This window comes from Sinocyclocheilus grahami, unplaced genomic scaffold, assembly GCF_001515645.1.
Source record: "Sinocyclocheilus grahami isolate Dianchi unplaced genomic scaffold, SAMN03320097.WGS_v1.1 scaffold1000.1, whole genome shotgun sequence".
In the NCBI taxonomy this organism is placed as follows: Eukaryota; Metazoa; Chordata; class Actinopteri; order Cypriniformes; family Cyprinidae; genus Sinocyclocheilus; species Sinocyclocheilus grahami.
In genome coordinates this window covers 595,478-613,646 of record NW_015506179.1, presented here as the reverse complement: position 1 = coordinate 613,646, position 18,169 = coordinate 595,478, and the positions used below count along the sequence as shown (strand labels likewise).

General features: G+C 38.0%; 1 protein-coding gene across 1 annotated transcript in view; it reads left to right on the top strand.

Annotated features, from left to right (window-relative positions):
• The first annotated feature begins 9,536 nt into the window (after positions 1-9,536).
• LOC107565413 (serine/threonine-protein kinase WNK3) overlaps positions 9,537-18,169 on the top strand; it is a 10,483-nt gene continuing 1,850 nt past the window's right edge. The window contains exons 1-2 of the mRNA XM_016250647.1: positions 9,537-9,744; positions 11,375-12,097. Of these exons, the coding sequence (XP_016106133.1) occupies positions 11,489-12,097 (609 nt within the window). The 5' untranslated portion in view covers positions 9,537-9,744; positions 11,375-11,488. The remainder of the gene's footprint in view (positions 9,745-11,374; positions 12,098-18,169) is intronic.

Below are 18,169 nucleotides of genomic sequence, written 5' to 3'. Positions count from 1 at the left end.
TCACATCTCTCACAAATTTGTTTGTTCGCTCACATCAAAATCTGTTTTTGACTCTTTTCTTCTGTAAACGGCGCTTCATCTATGCATGATTCTCTCCTGATTTAGACTAGATGAATTTTTCACAAATTGAATATATTAAAAAAAGGATTTATATTTTAGCTGAAAGCAATGGATATAAAAACATCACAATAATTATGTAATCCACACAAGTAATCCACACCACTCCAGTCTATCAATTAATGTAAGAGAAATCTGCACAGATTAAACACCGTTTACAACCCAAAACAGCTCTAAACAAATATGTGAGTAGATTTTAATTTGAGAGGACAACAGGAGATGGACTTTTTCACTGGAGGAAGCGTTATTATGGATTATGGACTCGTGTTTGAGTTAAAAACGTCTCAATGCTGGATTAGTTTCAGCTTTTGTCTTCTCCAGATGTTCACTGTTGGACTGGTGTGGGGTGGATTACTTGTGGATTATTGTGATGTTTTTATCAGCTGTTTGGACTCTCATTCTGATGGCACCCATTCACTGCAGAGCATCCATTGCTGAGACAGTGAGTACGTTTACATGGACAACAATACTTCGATTTTAATACCATTAAGACAATACTCGGATTAAGAATCTACCATGTAAACAGATATTTTTGATTACCTTAATCCGGCTAAAGTCATAATCGAAGTAAACAGAAATCGAATTAAGACATGTGGAGTATTCCTATTTTAGTCGCATTACTGAAGTGCAGTATAGACATGTTAACACCTTAATCACATTATTACCGTCGTGTAGGACTTTCCGCCGCATTTTGCGACAGGATACACAGACGGTAGTGCTCAACCGTTTGACGGCAACCGGCTAAAGTCATAATCGAAGTAAACAGAAATCGAATTAAGACATGTGGAGTATTCCTATTTTAGTCGCATTACTGAAGTGCAGTATAGACATGTTAACACCTTAATCACATTATTACCGTCGTGTAGGACTTTCCGCCGCATTTTGCGATAGGATACACAAACGGCTATGAGGTGTGATTTAAGCACTTACATTGCTAACTAAGCAATCTGGGATTTGCACCTCCAAATCACAGAATATTCCATAATCTTCAGAATGTTGATGAAAATATGACGAGTAAAATTTAAATTACACTGCAATATTAGCTAATCAGTGAACTTACAATGTTCAAATTTAGCCTGTTTTTTTTTGTTAACTCGTGTTTTTGCAGAACTGAGTCTGAAAGACAACTGCCTAAAGGAGGTTGAGAAAGTGTTTTGTCAGAAGACCAAGAAAGGTATTTTTGTATTATATACTACTGCAATGAAATTTGGCCAATTTATATATGTATGCAATCAACACTATACTGTATTATGCTACATACCTATTTGATATTTAGTTATTTTGTTTTTGAACTTTACTTCTCTTGTAAGATCATCTACTTCATCTACTGTAGGATCACTTACAGTAGTGTAATGGAAATGTATGTTTCATAAAGCTTATTGGTGTATTTTATTCTTTCTGCATTTTTCATTTGTGTTGTATACCAAGACATTTAGCTGCCAAATAATTTCTGAATCCCAATAAGAGGTTTTTGTTACAGTGTTCTGAATTGATCTCACTAGTGTCCACTGGGCAGGGAAGTTGTCTGTGTATTTGTACTGTAGGTTTTGCCATCTGAGGCCAAAGTTTGATATTAGTAGAAGTAAGGGTTTTTGACTGGAGTATTTGATTTTGACATGGAAGTTTGTACAAGTTTGTTTGTCACGAGAATGTGTTTATAGTTGTGACAAAGTGGTTTCATGTTTCATGAATTGTGTGTTAGTAATCGAGAAAAACTAAGACAGCGGTTATGTTATCACATAGGCTTTGATAATAAATTATTATTTTTTTATTTCTTTGAGCACTCATTATAATTCACTCTTCAAGCAATATCACCTAAAAATCAATTGAAAATCATGTAAGCCTATTCAGCGACTAACATGGAGCGTCCAAATATATTCACAGTTACAGTTTAAATAAAATAATACAATATAATAATATAGGCTAATGTTAATCGGAGCACATATGAACTTACTGGTAATAGTTAATACAACACGTCTCTAAAGAAAAAAATAATACAGTAGAACTATTTCTGAAAACTAGATAATTGTATGATCAGCAGATGTCTATTATTTCAGAGTTCAGGTTTTGTTTTTTCATACATCTACTTATTACAAGAGCAGTTTGTTGTAGGCTACTCTACATGTTCATATTAATACCTATATATTGATAAATTATTAATAAATGTTTATACATAGGCCTATTTGAAAATGTTTTGAAACTGGTCTACCCAGTTTGACACATTTTCATTTTCAAATATTATGTCTATTAAAATAAGGCTGTAGCTCATATAGTAGCCTATTGTTCATGTGTTGATATCTACTGAAGCCTATGATCACAGTCGTAGGGAGACGGTGGCGAAACGAGTCAGCCCCGGGCCCATATGCAAAACATGTGTACGGCCCCCCCAAACTTTATGGGCTCCAACTAGGTTAACTTAATTTAGGCCCTATTGTTGATTTTTCTGAAGTAAATAACGTTAGGTGAATCGTGACTATTCACAAGCTGTTTTATTTACGGTATAGGCTAATGCTTGGAAATGATGTTTAAAGTTTTCAAGTCCATTATTTGTAGCACGCAAGCCACTCAATAATCGCAGCTTTGTGCTTTGTTAATACAAAGGCTGAGACCTTCTGTCAATTTTATGATAAAATACAAACAATAAATGTATTTTTACGCTCTTTAATTTGTTGTGAGCTTCGCCTCAGTTCAAGCTGCACATGCATCAATGTTATTTTCCTCTTTAATATTTGCAGCACGAAATAAACATGAATATTTGAATTCATGTTAAAATCAGAACAATTTAATACAAACAAATGTCTCATGAATGAGTTTTTAAAAAAATCAAAAGAATGACGGATGCCACAGAGTAGGCATATATGTGGAATTTTCACATTAACTTCACGCAATATAACATGATTTTATTATCTTAATTTTGACTTTATTCTTTGAATATTATGACGTTAATCTTATTTATTTAGTTATTTTTCAACGTGGCACAAAACTGCTACAGTATAGGCTACTGAATGCAAACACAATTTTGGCACAGCGGCCCAAAAAACGAACTAAATAAATAAATAAAAAAAACCAAAAAAGGAGTACAAAATAGTGAGGGGATATTTGTATTATTTGTTAGTAAAACAATGTTTTCTGAGTCAATGTTGCAAAAAATAATTTGACCAACCTGACTCGCCATCTCCTCATAAATTACTCAAATAGTAATTTAAAGCATTCTATAGATATATTTATCGTGTCGGTGAAGCGCTCCTGCTCAAGACCAAGACGACAGAAAGCGCATCCTGTTTTGTTTTCCTTGCTTTACAAAAGCACAAGGTTTCGTTGATATTGTGAGTGCACACAAATACAAGTAGACACTTTGCGGTTCCGAATGATGCATACTCTTACCTTTATGAGCAAAAATGACGGCATATTTTTTTGTTTCCACTGTTATAAAAAAAAATGCAAGTGATCGCGTTGGCGCCTCCATGTCCTGCAGCGGGCTTCAGCTTCCACTCTCCGCGCAAACGATTGGACATGCACCTAACAGCGCTCATTTATCTAGGTTAAATGTTTAAATTAATACTGTGAAATGCATGAAGTGTTTTATGTCTGTTTATTTTAGGCAAGTCGTGTTGGTTTGAGAAGGCTAAACTGATCAAGCATAATGCTCAACTCACTGTCTGCCGCTGCAGCTTGGTCATTCCTTTAAAAAACTAAAACTTGAACTTAAAAAAACATAAAATATTCCAAACATATTTCTAAATTAACGTTATAAAGAAACAAAAAGAAATATGACCACTATTTTAATAGCTGTGTAACGGGGAAGAGAGAGGTATACTAAGCACTGAAATATAAAACAAATAGAAAAGGAAAAAGGTTTTTTTAATAATAATTAAACTCTGCGTCGTCAGAGCTGGTATGTGGCTTTATCAGACACTTGCACTTAACATTTGATGAAAATCAAGCTCAAATGGAGTTAACAAGGTTTTTGACCAGTGAATGAGGAGATCTGTGTTTTGTCTGTCATTACAACAGCTGCATCTGAGGCAGAAAGTGCTTTCAGCAACTTACAGGTTATAACATTTATTGTAGCTATATGGGCGCTTAGTTTTTCATGTCGTTTAATACACTTGGCCAAAATCTCATGATAGACGATGAAGCGCTATATGCACAGGATATTTAAAACGTAGCCTAGAAAAGTAGCCTATTGGTTACAACAAGACGGCAAAAGCTATTCTCCGCTCTTCAAACACACAAAAACATTAGCCTTTATAGACATAGTGTTTTAGTGAAGAAAAAGCTGTACTTATTCAAACATCATTTATTATTTACCCTTGCATTGCGAACAAGTCGAGATCTGTCTCCAGGTTTGTTCTGGATGGAAGCAGGGTGAAGTTAAGAGGTTTTGCTGACAGTTTGAGGATCCATAGCATTAAAGTGTAGTGACAAGCTCTTTTGAATGCTTTTCATTGGTTAAATATTTGTAAAACCCTCAAACAGACAAAAATACATTTCTTGGTCTTCTGACAAAACGCTTTCTCAACCTCCTTTAGGCAGTTGTCTTTCAAACTCAGTTCTGCAAAAACACGGGTATACAAAAAAAACAGGCTAAATTTGACACTCACAAGTTTGAGTGTGTACAACATGTCATACTGTTTACTGGAGACAGAATAGTGAAATGTCCCTTATATAAAGTACTGTTACTATAGTTACTATACTGTACGACACTGTGTAAGCAGTGTAAAACCCTGTCTGTGATTCTTTCAGCTCTCTCTCCAGTGCTAGGATGCATTTTTAAAGCAGTCACCTGTGCTCCTGTTTATTCTATCCTGAGATTCTGACTGGTGTGTCAACAGTTTTGCTACTGAATGTTTGCGTATGGACAATTGTGTGTTGTTTGAGTTCACACTGTGACAGTAGAGTTAATTATACAGGTGCATCTCAATAAATAAGAATGTCGTGGAAAAGTTCATTTATTTAGAAATTCAACTCAAATTGTGCACACAGACTGAAGTAGTTTAAGTCTTTGGTTCTTTTAATTGTGATGATTTTGGCTCACATTTAACAAAAACCCACCAATTCACTATCTCAACAAATTAGAATACTTCATAAGACCAATAAAAAAAAAACATTTTTAGTGAATTGTTGGCCTTCTGGAAAGTATGTTCATTTACTGTACATGTACTCAATACTTGGTAGGAGCTCCTTTTGCTTTAATTGCAGCCTCAATTCGGCGTGGCATGGAGGTGATCAGTTTGTGGCACTGCTGAGGTGGTATGGTAGCCCAGGTTTCTTTGACAGTGGCCTTCAGCTCATCTGCATTTTTTGGTCTCTTGTTTCTCATTTTCCTCTTGACAATACCCCATAGATTCTCTATGTGGTTCAGGTCTGGTGAGTTTGTTGGCCAGTCAAGCACACCAAAACCATGGTAATTTAACCAACTTTTGGTGCTTTTGGCAGTGTGGGCAGGTGCCAAATCCTGCTGGAAAATGAAATCAGCATCTTCAAAAAGCTGGTCAGCAGAAGCAAGCATGAAGTGCTCCAACATTTCTTGGTAAACGGGTGCAGTGATGTTGGTTTTCAAAAAACACAATGGACCAACACCAGCAGATGACATTGCACCCCAAATCATCACAAACTGTGGAAACCTAACACTGGACTTGATGTCTTGACCCCAGCCTCAGTCCATTCCTTGTGAAGTTCACTCAAATTCTTGAATCGATTTTGCTTGAATCATTAAAAAAGTGGAATGTGTGTATTTATAGAATATTATAATTTCTAAACTACTAAATTAATTAGTAAAACATGATTGGAGAGTTTACTCATGGTCCATTGCTTACATTATGAATGCATCTTTAATTTAGAATTTGATCTTTAGATTTAACTGTGTTAATGCATTAAGCCATTTTTCGATTTTGTTTTCTTGGGGACAAAACTCTTAAAAATGTTGTCTTTCCATTTGGATTATACTGCCATTATCTTATATATGGTGCTTACAATAAAGCTGTGAATTGGTTGTTCCTGGTTGTTGTTTTACAAGTTATAAGCACTTATAAGTTCATTGATTAGCTAATATTGCAGTGTAATTAAAATTTTACTCGTCATATTTTCGTCAATATTCTGAAGATTATGGAATATTCTGGGATTTGGAGGTGCTAAAATGTTATAACACACAGGTTTTTTCTTTCTTTTTGCTCAGAACAAAACAAAACAAAAAACACTAATCTATAGCACTTAAAACATTTGACAAAATCACACAAAGAACTGGCAAAAGGTACTGCAGAGGACATGGCGCAGACGTCACGTATCTTCTCAGGCAGCTTCTCATGCGAGAAGTGGGGCGACGAAAGTGTCGCGCTTCTTATCACACATCATTGGTCATGGCTTCTGCTCACGGCAAGGTACGCAACGATCGACACGACTGATTGCTTAGTTAGCAACGTAAGTGCTTAAATCACACCCCATAAGTGCTTAAATCACACCCCATACAGCCCATACACGGCAGTGCTTAACCGTTTGACGGCAAATAAAAGAGCTTCAACACCTCCGTCGTCTATATGCACGTACAAATAATTAACTGCACTTGAAGCTTTCATAAAATTAAAAATGAAACACCCAAAACTGTATATGGCAACATAACGAAGACGAACTACAGTATGTTTATTCGTGAAATTCCGGAGGGGACGTCGGATGGCGTCGTGTGTGGACATAATAACGTGTGCCATTAATCGATCTATGCACTATAACATGTAAAACGGGAACACGAAAGAAATATTCTAAAAGCAACTCATGTAAACACCATAATCATAATATTGTCCATAATATGTCCTGACTACTGATTATATATATTTATATTCACAAATTCTCATTTTTGGGTAAACTGTTTCTTTAAGTGCATTTCATTCTGTCCTTCTTCCTTCCATCCTTCCTATCAGTATTCCTCTGCTGACTGTGCAATCATAATGACAAGACACCACTCTTCACTCTCTCTCATGCTGTTGATCTCAGGATGGCTGCGCTCCAGCAGCTGATCGATCCACCATAAGCAAATTACATTTCCCTGATTCTCTACAGAGCTTTTAGTCACACACACACACACACACACACACACACACACACACACACACACACACACAATTCTCTCCAGAGAGCTTAGACACACACACACACACACACACACACACACACACACACACACACACACACACATCACGGTGTTGTACTGACTCTGCCCACAGACAGACAGCAGTTAACCACAGCAATCACTCATCATAATAGCTGGAAAGATTCAGTTCGATCCAGTAGAGCCACACTCACAAACACACACATTACATAAGAGACAGTGACCGCTCAGATGACATGAAATAGCATTTCATAAAGTACTTCACTTCCTCGTGTTTATAACTCTTCTAAAGATTTGATCCTGGCCTTCATGAATCTTTGTATATGGGATATTATCATACTGGAATATATGAATATCATGAGAGAAATTCTTTGGGAACTGGGACACAGTTTTCTTACTAAACTTTGGTTCTGTCATTTGTTGGCCTATCTGTTTCTGGTCTCAGTTGCTCTGCCAGTCTACGAGACGTTTTTGCCCATTTTATCACTCAAGGAGAGCAATAGCACACAAACCAAAAATGGACAGCCTATAAAACAGCAGTGTTTAGTCAAAGCAGTCAGTGGCATACGGACAGACCTGAAAGAGCACTTGTGTTCAGCTAACAGCTCTAGAAATACTGTAAAAACCTTGACAGACTTAGTTAGGTTTAGTGTCTGTCTGTGTGACCCACCTGCAGTCCAGTGCCTGTGTTTAATTCAGCAGTGTCTGCCGCCATCGGTGACACCGTGCTGTTCTCCTGCGGTTCAGTGTCGTCACTTAGACCTCAGACAGCAGCAACATTTCTGAGCAGACGCAGCGACTGATGGCAAGAGTTCCTGTTATTTGGGTTGGTATGTGATCTATGTGGTGATGCCTTGTTTACACTCATCCAGTATTTACGTCCTTGCTCACTCATGTATTCACTGTCTGAACTATTTCAGCTCTACATTGCATGTGTAGACTGCATACTAGTTATAATTCATACTTCTCGTATTACATTTGTTCAGTAAAGAGAATAATTACAATAAACTTAATTTATATTCCTAAAAATGCATATGCAAAGTACAATTTTGGGGCAAAAATACATTCTATTTATACAGTAAATGTCTTGTTTATTGTAAAAGGCACAAGACTTGACTGTAGATGTAGAGAAATAGAAAGTGCCACGACTCAAATTTCACTGTGAATATCCGAGCCAAACCTTTTATTGTCCAACTGCGGGCTGTGTTACATGTGAAGGTAATTCAATAACACACCTTCACGACAGGCTTTAGTCTATAAAACATGATGCATTTGGTTTTAAATACTCTAATCTTGTTGAAAACTTGAATAAGCTATTTTTCTTTTTCTTATTCTGTCTTATCTTGAATGACTTGGAATGCTCTCTGGGACACTGAAATGCTGTTTCGTACATTCTGATGATTCCTCTTCCTTCCTTCATGATATGCCTAAATGAAAAAAGAACAGTGTCATCATTTACTCACTCCCATCATGTTCGAACCCATATGACTGTCTTGTGGAATATGTTTAGCAAAATGTTAGAGCTGCTCTTTTCCATAGAGTGAAAGCATGCCATGACCAAGAGCTGCCAAGCTCCAAAACTGACAGATAAATACATAAATAATAGTCATTAAGTCATTGTTTCCAGGGCCAAACTAGAATCAGATGCCAAAAGCAAACAACAAATGGTGCTACTATACCTTCAAGGTACATGGAAGCTTGTTTCTGCCACTTGATAAAAAATAATAATAATTTAAAAAATAATAATAATAATGAAAAAGGTAACTGTGACTTTTTATCTCACAAATATGACTTTTACATATGAAAAAAGATATAAACGCAGAATTGCGAGATATAAACTTGTAAATCTAAGAAAAAAAGGGAGAAATAAAGTCAGAATTTATTATTTTTTATATATTTTTTTCTTTGTGGCGAAAAAAAACAGAATTGTGAGATGTAAATTCTGGATTGGGAGAAAATAAGACTGAATTCTTAGAGATGAATGAGAAGAAAAGTCAGAATTGTGAGATAAAATCGCAACTAACATTTTATTAAATGTTTTATTTCGTGGCAGAAACAGGCTTCTATACTATACACTACGAATCATGATCTTAACCTTTATCTCATACCCAAATCTCAGATGAATGGTTAAAACACTGGTGTCCGGGACACCGAGAACCCTTTCGAGATAGAAATGGAAACGAGTAGAGGCTTGCACCCAGAAACAGAAAACCTAATGTCATGATTTAACAGGTGGACAGCTGTGTGTGACAAACAGGGTCTACTTGAACTAATGCGCATGAGTTGAACCCGTATGAACTACTTTTTAAGAGCCGTTTCCTCTTCGCTGCATGCTGTTGCTGCTGCTGTATGGAAAAGAGCTGCTTGGAAATCCCGCAAAATATCGATGTCATGCAATGTGAAGGTGCGCTGATGCCTGCTGTGATGAGGAGGTCTGATTGCGCGCGAGGGGCGTGGAGGAGCAGAGCCACTAAAGCAGGATTCAGCAGTCCTTTTCAAACGGAGAAATTTCCAGGCATGGCGAGGTGAGACGCGAGTGCGACGATAGCGTGCGTTTAAAGCCCGACTGCCGCGACGATACTCCTGCAAATGCGCAAAGCGAGCGTCGCGGGTGCTCAGCTCAGCTCAGCTCAGCTCAGCTCGTCGTTAAACACCGCCGCTGCGCCCTGATCATCCTCCACCATCCGAGCCAGTGCGCCACTCGAGGGTTCAGCTGCATCAGACACCCAGCATCAGCAGCAGCAGCAGCAGCACAGGTGAGTTCTCATCAGCGCTGCTTTATGCTCGGTGCACATGATGGAGGACGCGAGAGCTGAATATGTGCCGCACCTGCAGTCGCTCGCGCTCATCATCTTCATCATCATTTCAAGCGTTCATTCGTGTGCAAGCCGCTCGCTTGTAGCCTCTTACTGGGTAGATGTGGCAGGCTTAAACGAGGGATTGTGAAGCATTTAACGATGTTGACTTTGCCGCAATATTGTGCAACTTTCGAAAATATTCCAAATAAAAACAAGCGTCTTTATAAACATTGAACTGTTTTGATTAAGCCTTCGTCGATTACATTAGCACTGGTTAGCAGCACTGAGAGGCCAAACTCTTAAAGTGACATTTGCCCATGCAGTAAATATGTATCATAGCTCCACATTTGAAGGGGTCATATGATGCTGCTAAAAATAACAATATTTTGTGTATTTGGTGTAATGAAATGTGTTTATGTGGTTTAAGGTTAAAAAACACATTGTTTTCCACATACTGTACATTATTGTTTCTCCTCTATGCCCCTGGGCTTGTTTTAAAATTTCAATTTAGTTTTGTTATTTACATTTACATTATATTTAAATTTAGTTATTTAGCAAACGCTTTTATCCAAAGCGACTTACTAATGAGGACAATAGAAGCAATCAAAACCAACAAAAGAGCTATAATTTACAAGTGCTATATTAATATATTATTATAGTGTTATATTTCAATTTCACAAAGAAATGTGCAGCATTTTGGTCTTAAATCTCATTTTGTAAAAAAATCATGAGTTGAGTGAATCATTACATCCCTATTAACTATGTATTTACGTATGAAAAAATTATATTATGTATTTATGTATGAAAATTTTGGAACATTTTGACAATGACCTACTTGATTGAGCGTTAAAAGAAATGCCATGTTATGTGCGTTCTGTATATATAATATGCAAATACATGCATATTTAATGATGACACTTAATTTGCATACAAGTTTAAAGTTTAAATGGTTCACCAATAATAAATGTAGAAACTTTTAGTTTATATTAAATATCGCCTCTTTACCATTAGTAATTTTAACAGTATTATTTTCCCTGGCATTTTATGTTTTTTTTTTTTAGAAAAGTGCAGAAAACATGTTAATTTACTTGCACACTTTTTTTAAACGTTCAGCTCACCCAAACCCAGATTAATTATTGTCTTCAGTGAAACAAAAGGGCGTTTGCTCCAGTGTCAAATAATAAAAAAGACACCCTTGTGCATGTGCTGCTTTCTGTTGACAAATGTGGCAGGTCACTCCATGCATACAGAAATGTTGCATATTGTGCAGAAATATTAAGATCTAGCAGTTATGGTGAACCTGAAACTGAATATGATTCTTGAGTGCCGTTGTGATGAATATGTTGTGTTCCCACAGATGAGCGGGGCCGTGTATCGCTGATGTTTGGGAAAATGTGTCAGTGCTGCCGCTCCCCTGCGGTTCAATCCTGAGCTGCGCCAGCATATACTGAACCTGTGACTGATTTAAACCATGGAGCCCAAACCTGACTGCTGCCCTTCATCCGTGCCCAACTCTCAGTGTGAACTGCAGCTCAACATCTACGAGACCATCAGCGAGGGGAATGTGAATAAACTAGAGAGCTCAGCGCTGGTGCGCGCCGGTAGCGACCCCAGCTCCTACCTGTCATCCAAACGCCAGAGGTTCATCCGCAGGAGCCTGTGGTTCACCGATAATGACGAGCACCAGGCGGACGATTGCAACCCGGAGTGCGAGGAGCAGAATAAGATGCTCAGCATCAACCTGCTGACCATTGTGGACCGATCTCTGGCCGTCCGATCCAGTTTACCAGAAGGATTGAGCACGGAGAGCCAGACGGCTCAGAAAGAGCTGGAGAGCAGCAGCGCAGACGTGGAGAAGGAGAGAACCAACCTCAAAACAGACGTGACGGATGGCGTCAAGACTAACATAAAGGCGGCCAGTGAGGAGAATGAGGAGGAGGCTGAGATGAAGGCTGTGGCCACCTCTCCCGGCGGACGCTTTCTCAAGTTTGACATCGAGATCGGTCGCGGCTCCTTCAAGACGGTCTACAAGGGCCTGGACACGGACACCTGGGTGGAGGTGGCCTGGTGTGAACTTCAGGTGTGTTTCCACACGTGTTCTCATGGTTCAGTGTGTACGTAAACAGTGATGGTCATACCATGGTTCTTTTGCTGCTAAACAGACCAGTTTAAGGTGGATTCAAGCTGGTCTCCCAGCCTGAGCAAGGTGGTTTTCAGAAGGTTTAGCTGGCCCCCTGTTGACTGAGCTTTGATGCTGTTTTTATATGTCCTGCATACCATGCTATGTACATGGTATTTTTGGAGTACCGTGGTACTATCACTCTACATGTCCCAAAACCATGGTAGTAACATGGCACATTTAGGCAGGTCTAGTCTTGGCTCTTCATTGTCTGTGGCTGTTTGTTTTCACCGGCTTTATTGGTGTTTCAGGCTGTGCACTCGTGGTTTAGTGTTTCGTTTAGGTCCCTCTTTAATGGGGCGTCGTTAGTCATACAGATTGTTGTTCATTGAATCAAGTCACAAATGAAGAAATGACCACAATTATAAAGGTCTATTGTATAAGAGTGGTCCGATCATGAAGCTTGAGTCACTTTGTGACAGATTAGGAATCTGATTGTAGTAGCACGAGTGAATGTCAACAGCAGGAACTGTGAGATCATCTGTAATCTTTGCAGGTACGCAATGTTCCAGATATTCCAAAGTTTGAAAAAGTAGATTTTTTTTAATACTGGTTTTCCATAGTTGTTAGCGTCATATAATCGATGTAGGGCTTGTATGTAATACCTGCACATGTTTTCACTTTGAAGTTTTACAGTAATTCTTCATGTATGGAAATATTCAATAAGTCTTTATGAACAAACTGAAACCACAAAATGCTAAAATCTCAGTGGCCTGGGAAACATGGATGTATGTTTCAAAATGTATGTCGTTACTACAAATTAAATAGCAAAGTGGCATGTCATGGGTGCGGGTTGGTTGCTTTTGGCTGTGGTTTATTTTGGTTTTTGATCATTCTAACAGTGACTCATATAATGCTTCTACTCGTGTCTGAAGGGACGTAGCATCACGCACATCATTAACCTGGGCTATGTCAGCCTTTAGCCTGGGTTAGTAGTCCTGGCTGCAAGCACTTTCTAGAAATAATTACTGAAAGTAACAACTAGAGAGAGTAAAAAGCAAAATAACTCATCGTCAATGAAGGGATTTATGTGTTCGAGTATGAGAGATGTTTTAATTGTGAGAGATGGTGTCCTAAATCTCAATGTATTTTTTTTAATGAACAAATTAAAATGCCATCTGTCAGAAGATAAGCAGTAGTATATGGTACTTGATGATCGATTGCCACATTGATTCATGTCCAGTGATTCATCTGTGATTTAAATTAAGGCATATGCCCAAAACTGCACACACAGCTGTTAAACGATAAATGTGTTTTCAGGCTTGGTTTCAGTTGATTATACATACATGCGTATCCACCTCAACCAGTGCTTCATTCCTGCTACTTTTTTTGTGGAAAAAAAGGTTTCAGACCATTCAGTGCCTGAGTGAACTGAACAAATCATTCAGACCGAATACGTTTAATGATGAAATGTTCAATGGCAAATTTAGGGTGTAAAAGACCACAAACCAGTTGTATATTCTTCTTCTTCTTCTTAATGAACAAATTAAAATGCCATCTGTCAGAAGATAAGCAGTAGTATATGGTACTTGATGATTGATTGCCACATTGATTCATGTCCAGTGATTCATCTGTGATTTAAATTAAGGCATATGCCCAAAACTGCACACACAGCTGTTAAACGATAAATGTGTTTTCAGGCTTGGTTTCAGTTGATTATACATACATGCGTATCCACCTCAACCAGTGCTTCATTCCTGCTACTTTTTTTGTGGAAAAAAAGGTTTCAGACCATTCAGTGCCTGAGTGAACTGAACAAATCATTCAGACCGAATACGTTTAATGATGAAATGTTCAATGGCAAATTTAGGGTGTAAAAGACCACAAACCAGTTGTATATTCTTCTTCTTCTTCTTCCTTATGTTGCTACAAATGAGTTCCTCTATTTGAACTCAAATCAATAATTAGCCGTGGCTTTTTTATAGTAAGGAATTAATTATTCATCGTCATTCATTGCCCATGCAGTTCAGGTTTGTACTTGATCAGTCAATTTACACACACAAAAAAAAAGTTTAGTTTTGGTAATAGCTGGATTAGATACAACAGACAGTGATAAAGTCATATAATATGTGAAATGTTGGCATACAGTGGTTTGTTGATCATTTTCAGCTCAGTGCAACTGATGCATTCAAGACAATCACAGATCTCTCATGTTATTTTGACAAAACCTTGTTTTGTATGTTAGCCAGCTCAAAATATCTATGCATCTTTAAATCAGGCAGCATACTTTTTGTAACAAAGACGTTTGGTACAGAAAAGCACATGTTTAAGGCTTAAAATCACATGTACATTATTAAGAAATGTAAGCCACAGTGAGACTGTAGCAGTGGTGACAGAAACTCTCTGTAAAGACGTTCAGATGACTTTCAGAGTTATTCAGATGCATTTGAAAGTTTAGGCCTGACTTAAGTCAGCAGCAGTTTAGTGTGAGTTTGTCAGTGTTGTGCTCCGCGCTCTCTCGATAAGCATCTCTAGCTGCAGGAATGTGGCGTTGCTGATGGTGATCCACAGAAACACACACTGGAGTCATGTCCGGGTTTGTCTGCTCATGTGTTTGGGGTAAATATGCAAAACACTGCAAACTAAGTCAGTACTGTTGTTCATTTCGCTCAGCAGGTCCTTAGAGGTTGAGCATGAAATGGACTATGGGGGCAGAGTAGGGAGTCAGACTTGTAACCGAAAGGTCTCGGGTTTGAGATCTTATATATGAGATCTTTTAAAGAGGTTTTGCTAGAGACAGATTGTTGATAATGTTATTGACATGTCAAGTATTTTGGCACGGACGTCCACCCGTCCTCCTCTATCACGCTCTCTGTCTAGATACAGAGCTCAACAGTGACGGCACGCTATTTCAGCAGCATTGGCCGTTCATTTTCTACATAGGACCTTCAGAGCATAAACAGTTGAGCATGTATGGTTGCTCTCCTGATGCAACACACACACACACAGGTTACAACAAAGAATCCTTAGATTCTTCACTAGCAACACAAGGTTAGTGGGTTCAATTCACAGGGAATGCATGAACTGATCAAATCAAATGCATTCATAGAATGCAGTGTAAGTCGCTTTGGATAAAAGCAGCTGTTAAACACGTAGGCTAAATGTCTAAATTCATAAACCATTGAAAGCCTTGGAGCAATATTACATGTAAGGGATAATACACGGCTAGCTGTGCATTAAACGATTCTAATGCTTGACGTGGAGCAGAGGCTTCTGAATGTTTCTGTGTGTGCGCAGTGTGATCTCTGATCTCTCTCTCTCTGTGTGTGTGTGTGTGTGTCAATGAAAGCAGTGCATTAATACAGAACAGTGATTAAACTGAGTTGAAATTACCTGTGCATTTAATGCACACCTGCCAGGCAATCAGAATTGAGTGTTCAGACAGACCATGGAGTAAGTTGACATTATTAGATAACATAGCCTACACAACCCTACTGTTGAGCTGTGTTACACATTCAGTCTGTCTCTGTTCAGGATTTGGCTCTTTGGCTCTGTGTGTGTAATTAAAGTTCCTCTGCATAGATCTCAGTGTTGGTGGTGTGTACTCATGTGGGATGCCAAAAAGCATTTTATGGAGTGGATTGTGGAGTCCTGCTTCAGTCAAATCTGTTAATGGTCCTCTGGCGTCCTGCCTGACAGATGAAGCCACATCAGGTGAATTTGTGCTGTGTCAACAACACCACACTCTCACAAAACCTGTCGCCAGCTGAGATACGGATACGAACAGTGGACCTCAGATGCGAAACATGAGAGGGACTGCATCAGTCACTCTTGAATAAATTGTTGCACTGAATTAAATTTGACAAGTTATGCAAAGATGGATTTACAAATCAGTTTGTGTTTCAGAAGAGTGGTTTAATATTTGGATATGTTCTGTTTACTGATGCTCACTGTTTTTTCTTTTTTTTCCAACTTGTGGAAAATGGGCATCTGATGTCCCCTTTAAATACAAAGCTGATGAAATTCACAAAAGTCACACCAGTGTTTATGAATTGAAATCCTAATGTCTTCAGAAGTACAGATGCATCATCATCTCTGGAAATGTCCGCTGTGGCAGTGAAACTCCAGCGTCAGCGTGTGTCACAGGGTCGTGGCGTTGACCTCTGACCTGAGCGTTCACTGCGCTGTTTGTTCTGATGTGTGGAATCGGGTCAGTGGGTCAGTCAGGACTGCGGTCAGACTCAAAACTCCTCCATTCAGGGCTGTGGTAAAGTGCTGAGGTCAGTAGTGCACTGAAAGCCACTGAGTTCATGACACTGACAGAAAGACACTTCAAACGCCACAAACTCAACAGCATTTGCGCGATGCATTATCTAGACGGTTTGTCTCTTTATGTATCTCAGCATTTTTGTTGACACTGTAAATCTTTACACATTTAATGTTTATACATTTTTCAGAGTGTCTAAAATTGTTAAAGTTAGATCTTGAATGAATGAATGAATGATGCATTTATATAGCGCTTTATCATGTATTGTTGTACACCCAAAACGCTTTACAATCATGTGGGGGGGGGGGGGGGGGGCACAATATGAATATATGATGAAATATTTAATTTAAAAGACCGTTTCCTCAAAAACATGTAAAATTAACATATCACATATCTATATAATTCTTTTTTTGAAAGACCCCATGAAATTGACCTGTGGTCTACACTGTAAAAATGACAATTTTAATGATAAAAGACTAAATACGTTACAGTAAAATCCTGCTAATGGTAAATGGTAAGTTTCCATATTCTATACGGTGAAAAATTGTAATAGATAAATTGTAGAAAATTATAATAATTACATTTTATTTCATAAAATGTACATACAGTTTGTGGAAGTGAAAAAGTCGTCTTATTTACACTGAAAAGCTGTAAATTGATGTCCCCAGAATACCACAGCTCACAATCGGTTTTTATTTTAAATAAATGTTTCTTCATGACGTTCAAACCTGTATGCATTTTTTTCTGTTGAGCACAAAAGATATTTTGAGAAAAAAAGTAAACATTTTTTTGTGCATAAAAAAATGTTTGCTTATCAACGTTCAGATATAATCTTTTGTGTTCCACAGAAGAAAGTAAGTCAGGTTTGGCAGTGAATTGTCTCTTTAAGAGCGTCTGCTACTGGCATGCAATATCAAATCATGGTGAGCAACTAAAGCCTATTAACTTGAAAATAAATATGTAAATTAAAAAGCCCTTCAGGTTGTCCCAGTTCAGTACTTCCTGTTTGGAAATGATAAGAAAAGAAATTGCTTGTCAAGCCGTTTCATGGGGTCCTTATTGTGCATTCAAGTTTGATCAGTGAACTGAGCAAAGTAATATTGTTTAATCTGTTTTCATTAATGTAACCATTTATTGTCTTCTAATATTGATGTTGCTGCAGCCGTGCCTAAGTAACCTTCATTAGTAGGGATGTAACGATTAACCGCGAGCCGGTTGAAACTCGATTCAAATATGTGACGATTCAAATGGGTTGAGATGCTAAACAAATCGTGATTCAGTTAGGGGTAGGAGTTTATATGAATGCATGTCTGAGGGGAACTTACTGTCTTTTGATGGTATTTTTTCTTTTCCTCTTGCTTCTGTATAATGCATATTAAAGTTCATAAGTGCAGCGCTGCTTTGTTTACAGCGGAAACCAAGAAAACGCTTTAAGCGCCACCTGCTGGCAGAGAGTGCACCTGCGTCTCGTTCAGCTCGTCTGCTGTTTCGGTTTCATGCAGATATTTTTTATTTTTTTAAGTACCATTCTGTTTTTGCTTCAAATTGAGAAATTATACAATCTAATTTAGATTAAAAACTGCTCGTGTATGCAGCATCTTTGTTTGGATCAAGATTAAAATGCAGTGGTTGCCTCTCATTTTAAATGTTAAGAGCACAGACAAAGCCTTAGTTTGTTTATATGAAGAGATTTATTTGATTTGGGGCTTGTTTTAAAATTTCAATGTAGTTTTGTTATTTACATTTACATTATATTTCAATTTTGT